We start from the raw sequence: 11,821 nt of genomic DNA on the forward strand, positions 1-11,821 counted from the left end.
CCCTGGGTCAAATGTCAGCTGCACTTAATATAAGAAAATAATAATTGGTAAATGATTTGGGTATACACTGATTATAATAATCATGTACAAGAATAACTATGAAATGAAATACATATCTTGGAAATTGATTTGGGATTATACATTGATTGCAATAATTATATACAAGATTACCTGAAATGAAAAACAGTAACAGAGTAATTGAATCTTTGAGGTATTTAAAAAATAAAAGAAAAAATCTATTTTCATGTTCCTGTAATATCACTTCACTTTCTAGAGCAAATTTATTTAAAAACTGTACGTTTTCCAACTTATTCAGTTCTTCTCTTACATTCTGATTGACTTGATTTATAAAAATTTTCATCTTTTCTATTTGTTCTGCATTTTGATAATGAGAGGTAATCACTTTGTTTTCTTTACATATAGGTTTCACTACATACACTATATTTATGATATTTTCAGTCCAACACCAATATATACATATATATACACATATTTAACTCTGTCGGTTTCGTAGATTATATATTTTGTTTACAACATTATCTACAGCATTTTCATATCTTATGTTATCTATAACTTTGGTGGACCATGGATCTGGTTTTACTACTTTTATATGATCCGGTGAACTATTTTTCCTTTAGATCACTTTCATTAATTACTCTATATTTGTTTAATTTTAACACTTCTACAACTCTATATGGTCCAGTGAACTTGGGAGAAACATTTACATTTGGCCCTTCTTGTCAACACTCCATATTTCTACCTCCTATTTCTAATTCCTCGCTCAGCATTAGAGAAATGAGCGTCTAATCTCACTGGCATTTCGTTGTCTGCTTGTAAAAAAACTCTACCAGTATCAAGTCTTCTGTAAAACACTTCAGTATCACAGACAACACCTATGGGATCTTTCCTAGATAGTGATCCCCAACAAAGTTCGGGGGTCGTTATCTAGTACTAATATTTCTTGGGTCATTATCTTTATGATATTTACAGTCTTTTGTTTATGTTTTTACGGTCATCCCCAACGGGATTGTACTAAACACGCCGCAAAAACTTGGGGGTCACTATCTTAATCATTTTACTAATTGGTTATAATTTGTGCCAACCATTTTTTATTGAATAGCCTAAATATGGCAGCAGAGCGCCCATCACACTTTCACGGTCACAAAACTGCAATTGACTCCTAGCTCCCTTCTGTAACCCGAGTCTTCTGTCACATTCTCCAGTTGACTCCCAGTGCCCTTCTGTAACCCAAGTCTTCTGTCACATTCTCCAGTTGACTCCCAGTGCCCTTCAGTAACCCAAGTTTTCTGTCACATTCTTCGTACCTTGAAAATTCACTCCAAATCCTTGTTCAGTTCTACACTGGTTTCATCCTTTCTTGCATAAGTCAGCTCTGTCATCTTCAACTTGCTAGTTTGTATTTTTGTCCTGATTATCTTACAACAGGAATTATATTTGTGGCTTATGAGTTAATGAAGCACTTTCTGCCAAGAATAAGTTCTTTAGTGTTCAAACAAAGCATTAAAGTCGATTCCTTTCATCTGCGATCATTTCGACATTTTCTTGTAATGTGAAATCAAAAACTATAATGAAAGTTTAACTACCAAAACTACTTTATACTGGCATGTTTTTATATTTCTCATTTCCTATTTTGGTCAGTATTTAATAACCGAAAATTTCGCATGTGTAATTTTTTCAGGGGCCGATGAAGTGATCCTCAGGACAAGACACATGATTGGGGTTTATCTCGTTACGATTGTCGCACTCATTATTGCTGTACTGACTTTCTTTGCTGAAAAACTCATCCACAGCTGTTACACTAAGTAAAATTCAAGCAAAACTTGATATAATGAAAACACTTAATTCCTTAAACAAATTTTCAGTACTGTATCACTCTTTTAAATTTAACTAATTACCGCAGTTATTATGTATATGCATTATGTGTAATGTGAACGTCTAATGAAAGGCATAACTAGCTGACAGGTTTGTTTTACTAACCCCAACATTTTCCATCACTTCAGAGCGCTGACCAATTGACTAAATTATTTTCTATCATGTGAGCTTTCTACTTTTCCAGAGTAAGTGATACCATAATGTGTCCATTACATCAAGAAGTTTTTCCCGCTTAATTTATGTTGCCTCTTGTTAGAAAGTAATGATCGTATGCTAACGTGAAGTCAATACATGTAGGCTATTGCTGTACTATTTGTCGAATATAAACATATCAGTAATTGTACATTTTTATGAACGCCGCATCATGCGTATAAAAATGTATTATCCTGACGAGAATATTTAGGTTAACAGGTTAAAACATCAGGGTCGAGAATTTCTTCGATAAATCAAAAGAAGATGGTTATAAATTGTCCTGAAGTATCACCAGCCCACCATTTATTTTTAGCTATTTCTGAATGCTGGTAGTTTCTAATCTATATATATATAAAAATGGATGCATGTGTGTGTGTGTGTTTGTGCGTGTGTGTAGCCTATATTCCAGCATAACTGAAATGCATTGAGGAATTTCATTCAAACTTGGTATACATATGACCTACTATCTCGAAAAGAATACTGTGGGGGTAAGACATCACTAGCACCAAAGGGCACCTAAGGGAGTGGGGGTGGGAAGGGCTTCCCTGAAACGGGGTTGGTTCTGCCCGTAGACTTAGTAACTAAATAACTCTATGGGTTTATCACACCTCGTTTCGGTATACACATGTCTTACTATCTGGAAAAGAATACTGTGGGGTAAGACATCACTGGCCACAAGGAGAGTTGGGGTGGGAAGAGGTGACGTAAAAATAACAAAAAATGACAGATATTAGTGTCTAATCCATAGTTTTTGAAGTCGCTGAGATGAATAGTGACATTCCCGATGCCCTTTAAGTCCAAGTTCAGCCCCAACAGGCAGGGTGGGTTGAGAAGGGGTGAAATATAAGATGTCAAAAATGTTGGGCAATGTAACTGAAGCAACTATCTTCACAGGAGAGAGAGAGAGAGAGAGAGAGAGAGAGAGAGAGAGAGAGAGAGAGAGAGAGAGAGAGAGAGAGAGAGAGAGAGAGAGAGTAAAAATGTCAAAATTGTTGGGCACTGTAATTGAAGCAACTATCTTAACAGGAAAGGGAGAGAGTGAGAGAGTATAGGGGGTGTTAGGGAGGAGAGAGAGAGAGAGAGAGAGAGAGAGAGAGAGAGAGAGAGAGAGAGAGAGAGAGAGTTTATTGGTTGTCATTCAGTTTCCCAAGCAGCACCGGGTTGGTCAGCTAGTGTTATCATGTATACCGAACAGGAATAAGCCATATACAATTCCTGAGTTTATCAAGCAGGAAACAAATTAACGCAGTTTGCAAAGCCCGTTTTGTGTTGTATATTATCTTCTCTACGCTATCGCACTTGATAAATAAATAGTGGCAATGACCTCCATCCTACTGCTGTTAAACGTGCTGTGGACCTTGCTGCTGTGAATGTTAAAAGTCGGAAACCGGTTCTCCATATGTTCATAGATACTTTTCTTTGTTTTCGTTCCGAAAGGAATAAATGAGAAGTACGTAAAAAAAAAAGAGAGATGTCTTTATTTTAACTCTATTATTCCGTCTCCACTCAGGTGACGCATTTCTAAGCGATGTCAGGCAGGGCAGCCGATCGAGGCTACGGCCTACCCCACCGCCAAATCCAAGTCCTTCAAAGAAGGCATCGTGCTTACCCCCATATAATAATGGGAAAAAATGCACGTTAAAAACGAAGAAAAAAAACTCAGGTGACGCATTTCTTTAAATGTCCGAGCCCACTAATCAGTCCATGAATTATTTCTTGTTCCTGTCTAGACATCACTTGCACTCCGTGACAGGAGACAGAAGACGGGACCTACACCATGACCCTCCCGCCATCGAGCTTCTCAGCCAAGGTCTCTTACGTCACGGAAAACCAGGTCATGATAGCTTACGATGACCGCTTCTTTGTATTCTTTAAGCGCTAGTATACAGACGATCACCTCGCAGTTAGTCTACGCGCTAGCGGTTCCAGAAAAATTTCATATGGGGGGCACCAATTTTCATAAACATATATACATAGGTATATATATATATATATATATATATATATATATATATATATATATATATATATATATATATATATATATATATATATATATATATGCATATATTAGTAGAATTACTAACAGGATCTCATTCAAACTGGATGGTATCTAATGGAGTATTTGTTCAGAAAAGTAACTTTTTCTGAATGCACAGAACCACTGTGTATGTGATAAAGTTAATATACACATACATACATACATACATACATACATACATACATACATATACATACATACATATATATATATAGTATATATATATATATATTTCTATAATTGATTTATTTTTTTCCCATTTTTATACTGTATTTCTCATTTATCTTGTTATTATCTAAATCTTCAATATTATTATTTTGGCATTATTTTTTTACATTGGGGGGTGGGGCACGTGCCCAGGTGCCCTCCCCCCTTAGATCCGCTACTGAGTCTGCGTTTAGTACGAATGCATGGCTAGGTTTATGTTAGGATTTTTTCAGTACATCGTCGAAGAAGTGTCTTAGAGAGAGACTTTGAAATGAATATCAATCTTTGATCAAGTTAGAAAGAATACATACATACATACATACATACATACATACATACATACATACATAGATTTCCAACAACTTTATGTTGATCACATGGTTACATTTATCACTAGAAAAAATGATCTGAAATCAATTATGAATTAGTCATTACTTTAAATTTAATTTTCTCGCCATTTGCGGTCTTAAACTATGATGTACTGCAACTTTCTCCGATTGCAGATCTTATTACTGATTGGATTATTCTAGACGCTGTGTTCAAGCTCGTTCTGTTGTAGTGTCAAACTGCATAAGAACTAACCAATGCACTGCACTGCAATTTTAACTTTACCTGCAGTTCAGGGGTTTCAATGCAAATGCCAGGAAGTAGAAACTGTTTCATTACTTATTTTATGTTTCACTGGATTTTCTTTTTTCTCACTGATTTTTTTTTTTTTTTTTTTTTTTTTTTTTTTCCAATCTATACCACTTTCAGGGGCGGCGTCTAATTCAGCTGTGGTTTGTTCGCAGGTTCTTCTCTCAGAGCAGCCCTGGTGATGTCTACATCGCTGAGTCCGAAATGTTAAATTCGGGCGTTCCTTAAGGAGACACATTTTACGTCGTCAAACACTACCGCATTTGCCGACAAGAAGACGCCAAGAAGCGTTGTGTGCTGGGCATCGGTCAAGTTCAAGAAAACTATCTGGGGCTTTGTCAAAAGTCAGAGAGAGAGAGAGAGAGAGAGAGAGAGAGAGAGAGAGCTGGAATATATATAATCAACACATGCGCACCTCTCAAAGAAATACATTTCTGACTCACATTGGGATCGAACCCAGGTCTCTCAAATGAAAGGCCAAGGCTTGTCACTTGAGGACATGGGTTCGACCCCGACGTGAGTCAGAAAAAAACAAATATGTGTATATATATACATATATAAATGTGTGTATGCATGTATGTATACATATATGTACATATATATATACAGTACAAACACATATATATATACTGTATGTGTGTATGCATGTATGTATGTATATATATATATATATATATATATATATATATATATATATATATATATATATATATATATATATATATATATATATATATATATATATATATATAGCCTATATATAAACTCAGAAGAACTTTCTTGAATGAAGTTGCAAGCCCAAACCCTTTATTTAACCTTCCTATGACCTACCACATTCGGCTAACCACCGGATACCTAATTCACTCCTTAGGTCAACAGAGGTACTGTACAACAGATTTTTCAAGCCACGGCCCCAAATATCTCCGGCTGAAGAAGCCAGTTCTTGAATCCCTGAGCTGAGGATAGATACTGAATAAATTATACTGATTTATCATACAGTGGAAAGAGACCACGTCATTACTTACCACAGGTTACTGGACGTTATGCTCACTGTTTGTTTTCTAAATACTGAGTGGTCTTGCGGGATGTGTGACGTATATAGATTTTGTTTGATTGAATTAAGAATCATTAAAATGATTTTACTTTTTTAAAGAAGTTAGTCAGCACAGTTACAATCAAACCTGTTTTACCTGCAGCCTTCTGGCAAAATAAACTTCATAGTAATTTTTCTCTAATGTTAAGAATCGTTTTACTAAACACGAACATGAAATTTAAAAACTATGATATACTGTATATTGAAAGCAGGCTTAGAAACCTTGCCTGAGAAGGCTGAGTATTCCCATCGAGAGAATTCTGATTCTTTCAAACTTCATATTTGCTCATCCCTCATGATATTTTTCTCCTGCCCTCTTAGCCTATCTTTCACAAAATGACAGAAACTCGTTCTTTTTCATTTAATTGAGAATTTGGTGCTCATCACGTTCTCCTGGTACATATCATAGTTTCAGGACGGCGTATGTAGCTTATCGCTGAGTTGAAGTAAGATAAGTTATCAGTACGGGGAAATTAGTGTAGCCTAAGTGATTCTGGGAGTTTTCCTCTTTCTGGTAAAAGCAGACATTGATCTGACATATTTTCTTTCAATCGTAGAGATTTACTTAGCATTCTGATGTGTTGATCAACACTTGACTCCGTACTGTTACTCTGATTTCTCTCTCGTACTGATAACTCAAATTTCTCTCTCTGCCCCAAGTCACTGACACCAATTTCCGGTACTGGTAACTTATCTTGCCTCAACTGTGCGATGAGACGTGTAAGCCATCTTGAAAGCAATGTGTACGGTACAAGGAAAATGTGATGAGTGCTTAACTCTTTAACTAAGCGAACCATTAAGAGTCTTGTCGGCTTGTGTTAGATAAGAAGACAAAAGAAAAGTATCATAAGCGATGAGATGAGAAATTTGAATAATCTGTGGTAAGCAATAAAGTGACCTCTGTATTGTATGGTAAATCCGTATAATTTAGTCATTTTTGACCTAAGGGTGAATTAGGTATCTGGTGATTAATTGCTTATGGTTGGTTGCACTAAACAAGTGCTTTGGGCTAATAAATTCATTCAAGGAAGATTTGTTTGAACATACATACATACATACATACATACATACATACATACATACATACATACATACATATACATATACATACATACATACATACATACATACATATATATATATATATATATATATATATATATATATATATATATAGTACACAGTATATATTCTATACGTTAACGTAATATATATCACTGGAAATATGGAAATTATTTGCAAGCAGGACATACACAACCCTCTGGAACACATACCGCAATGCCGCATATACGCTCATCTGGACAATTACCCCTTGGACAACAAAAACCATAATAAGTGCAACGTTTGAGAGAAGAGAATCCAACATCTTATGGAAAGATAGCTTGCAAACACATTCTGGATCGTCCCCCCCCCCCCCACCCCCGATGTTCAGGAATTTTTCTACCGCATTGGTTCCTGAAGGAAAAATCTTATATTGCAGCCATGATCGAAAAGAATACGTGCTCCGGGATAGAAGGCGTGATGCAAGAACTGGCATCCAGACTCACCGCTGAGGCTGAGAAAATCAACAATCCAGGCCTCGTTCGAAAGCGCAGAAGGGCGGCTGGAGCATCGTCACCAAGGGCGAGGCCACGTAGCCCTTCGAAAGCACGAGGGAGCAAAAAGGCTCACAAACAAGGTTAGGAAATTGTTTGCTCTCATTCTTGAAGGGTAAATGAAGTATATTTTAATCCCGTCTTCTCATTTGATTTCTACTTTTGACTATACCACAGGCTCCTCGGTAACCCATTCCAGTGGTTTTCCTTCTATTACTTTTCAGTCTCAAGTTTTTCTCATTCATTTTTGTACCTACAGCAGGTTCCTGTGTAAGGAAAACTGAGTGAGCAAGTCACACTTGTTAGCTCAAGTTTTCATTTTGGTAATAGTGGGGGCTCCATCGGCCATCTTTTTAGTTTTTGTAAAGAAAACTGTTGTGCTGGCTTTGTCTGTCCGTCCGCACTTTATTCTGCCAGCACTTTTTCTGTCCGCCCTCGGATCTTAAGGGGAGCGCTGACTGCATAAGGCCCCATTGTGCTTATAACTACCTTATGAATGAAGAGATTCGCTTCAAATTTTTACCACTTATTCTTCAACTAATAATGAAAATTGTCATCATGGGAAATTTAGAAAATCGAATTTTGCATTTGATAAAATGATTTTAAAACTTTTTAAAAATAATATGCAAAAACAAGTTTCACTCAAAAATCATATAATTGCCCACATACAAAATCAAGATATATATTTATATTACACTCTGTAAAAGTTTCATCGAATTTGGTTGTCTCCTTGGAGTTATAAGCTTTTATTTTAAAAAAAAAAAAAAAACTAAGTTTTGAGAAAATGGCGAAAGAAAAAATGGTTATTTTGCAATAACTTTGAAACTATGACAGTTAGAAGGCTGATTTTGCACAAAAACTATTTTGTCATATAAGAAATATGCCCTGAAATTTACAATATAATCAAATAAATAGAAATGTGCTCTCTCTTGATTTATATGCTACCTAAAATTTGCATATATATATATATATATATATATATATATATATATATATATATATATATATATATATATATATATATATATATATATATATATATATATATATATATATATATATATATATATATATATATATATATATATATATATATATATATATATATACATATATACACACACATATATAATTTTTATATATATACATACATATATGTATATATTTGTGTGTGTATATATATATATATATATATATATATATATATATATATATATATATATATATATATATATATATATAATATATATAAAACACTATCTATATATTGCAACCATATATTTTGAGCACTCCCTTCTGTGACCATGTTCTCTGGTAAAATATGGACATATGATGTTTTTACAAGAGTATATGAAATAATACAAACCATATGTAGGTGTGGCAGTACAAGTATACTGTATATATACTCTTGTAACACATCATCTCCATATTTTACCAATGAACAGGAGCACAGAAGGAAGTATTCTGAAATATATGGCTGCAACATATTCAAATAGCATTTTATGTGCCTTTTTTATCTTCATATTATACTGTTGTATTACAGTAAAAGATTTTCATATATATATATATATATATATATATATATATATATATATATATATATATATATATATATATATATATATATATTTATTTTATATTTATTAGTGCAAAGTTTTTTATAACATAAAAATTCATTAATATATGCTATCAATATAATGTTTTCTCCATAACCTATAAAAATAGTATGTGCTACCTATAAAAATATTAGGCTATATGCTATCAGTGCAGAAATTTTTTCATAATATAAATTACAAAAATTAATGCCCTAATGAGGTTAGGCCAGGACATGGTATTCTAGAAAAGGTTTGTTTCCATCGTTTTATACTCACCCTAAAGTTTTTCTTCATAACCTATAAAAATATTTGCTATCAATATAAATTTTCTACATAGCCTATATACGTTACCGCCGTACATGTTTTCCGTTCAGATATTGCAGAGGCTCAGATACTGGAGAGGCAAATAAACAAACAACTGTGACGACAAATAAACAAACGCTGAACAACCACGCCTACACAAGTCACGAGTCAGACGACAACTCACTGCAGTAAAATCAAGCTTTGCGGTCTTATACAATTATTATAATATTATGAAAAATACTAATCACTAATCAGATTATCACTAATACAGGAAAACAAATCCCTTACTTAGATATGGGCGTTCTGGTGTTGTTGCTGATCCTATGGAGGCTTGACAATTCCCGTTTGCTTCGTCCCTCTCTTGTAACAGACTTACGAGACACAATCGTTCAAATTTCTCCCTCATAAGGGCGGTGCTTCTTTTGCTTATGGCAATGGAATTGCGTGAATGCACTACACGGTAAGAAAATCCGAAAAGGAAATGCATCACAAATCACCAACTTGGACACCGTATGTACCAGAACCACAGTTACCACACACAAATCGGGACGGTTTATTGGTAAAACTCGACTCTCTGTTTGGAACTGTTACGTACTTATATAATTTCATATTTTCGCAAATACGCAGTAAAAATATGTTAAGAAATGTAAAATATTATATGTATACTAGATGGTACATCTGTGATATGGCTATGACGAATTCAAAATATCGAGATACATAGATATATATTTACTTGATTATTTTTATATTTTTTCTTAGAGAACGAACAAGCTCTTATCGTAGAAAATGGGTAGTTTTAGTAGGTAACTGAAGTAAATTTCTCGCTTTCTACAGTAGGCTACTATCCAGAATTGGCAAATCATACAGACATTGTAGACAATTTGTTGCTCAATGTCGCTTATACAGATAAATATTTACTCTGATAATTTTTTTTGAGAGAGATCCAGTTTTCATCGTAGATAATGTGTATTTTAGTAGGAAAGTAAAGTATATTTCTCACTTCCACCTAGAAAGTCAAACAGAATGTTTGCGACAATTTCGCTCAATGCCGCTCAAATGCCGGTAAATGCAGTGAACAAAAATGTAAAAAAAACTACTTAAAAATTTTTCTAGTAATAACATTTCGGGACATGTTTATTTAGATATATACAAGTCCAAAACTGTAAAAAAAAAAAGTCGATAATTCCTCGAAATTCGGCGATCAGCGCTAACTTTAACCTTAAATAAAATAGAAATTACTGAGGCTAGAGGGCTGCAAACTGGTGTTTTGGTCATCCATCCTCCAATCATCAAACATACCAAATTTGAGCCCTCTAGCCTCAGTAATTTCTATTTTATTTAAGGTTAAAGTTAGCCATAATCGTGCTTCTGGCAACGATATAGGGTAGGCCACCACCGGGCTGTAGTTAAAGTTTCATGGGCCACGGCTCATACAGCCTTATACTGAGACCACCGAAAGATAGATCTTTTTTTCGGTGGCCTTGATTATACGCTGTAGCGGTTGTACAGAAAATTCGATTGCGCCGAAGAAACTTCGGCGCATTTTTTACTTGTTTTCTTTCGTTTCAGATGTCACAGAAAGTAGGAGTAACCCATGGACAGTTGTAGTCGTGATGATAGCCCTGGTTACCCTAGTCACAGGAAATATAGTTCTATACAGAAGACTCTCCTACCTGGAGGAAATTCCTGCTCTTGTTAATCCTACGGTACATGTACCCTCCCCGAGGTAAGCAGTATCGATCCTGTAAACTCTCTGTTTAGCTATCAAACTTTCGTGAGAATCATCTGAAGAAAAGATTTTAATTCCTTTTGTATACTCATATCCAACTTGCTGCCTGCCATACGTGACTGCAGAGAAACAGCAAAAAGGTAAAATTCCCCGACCAGGATCTGCACACGATTTCGCCTCTCTCACGATTAAGTATCTTTCCTATTGTTTTTTTATTTCCTTCGGTCCTAAGGAAAGGTCGTTAGGCTACCTATTAATCTTAGCACTTAAAAAAGTAATGGTTATAATCCAAAACACTGTAGAGATAGTGAAAACTCAATTCACGGCCAGTCTTGCTGATTACCATGTATGACTTAGGTATACCAATTGTCTTATAATGAAGACTAACGGCACCGATAACTCAGTATATTCTGTTTCTGCACTATGTTTTTCATACAATAGAAGATATATATATATATATATATATATATATATATTTATATATATATTTTATATATATATATATATAGCACAAGTGCACGTAATCTGTTCTTTTTT

At 34.5% G+C, this 11,821-nt stretch overlaps 1 protein-coding gene across 1 annotated transcript; it reads left to right on the forward strand.

Moving 5' to 3' along the window:
• The first annotated feature begins 5,094 nt into the window (after positions 1–5,094).
• LOC136839760 (uncharacterized) lies at positions 5,095–11,454 on the forward strand. Its single transcript, XM_067106105.1, has 3 exons — positions 5,095–5,313; positions 7,543–7,740; positions 11,125–11,454. Exons 2-3 carry the CDS (start codon positions 7,545–7,547, stop codon positions 11,283–11,285), a joined length of 357 nt encoding a protein of 118 aa, XP_066962206.1. The 5' UTR covers positions 5,095–5,313; positions 7,543–7,544; the 3' UTR covers positions 11,286–11,454.
• The last annotated feature ends 367 nt before the right edge of the window (positions 11,455–11,821 follow it).

The sequence above is a fragment of the Macrobrachium rosenbergii genome, chromosome 6, assembly GCF_040412425.1.
Source record: "Macrobrachium rosenbergii isolate ZJJX-2024 chromosome 6, ASM4041242v1, whole genome shotgun sequence".
NCBI lineage: Eukaryota > Metazoa > Arthropoda > Malacostraca > Decapoda > Palaemonidae > Macrobrachium > Macrobrachium rosenbergii.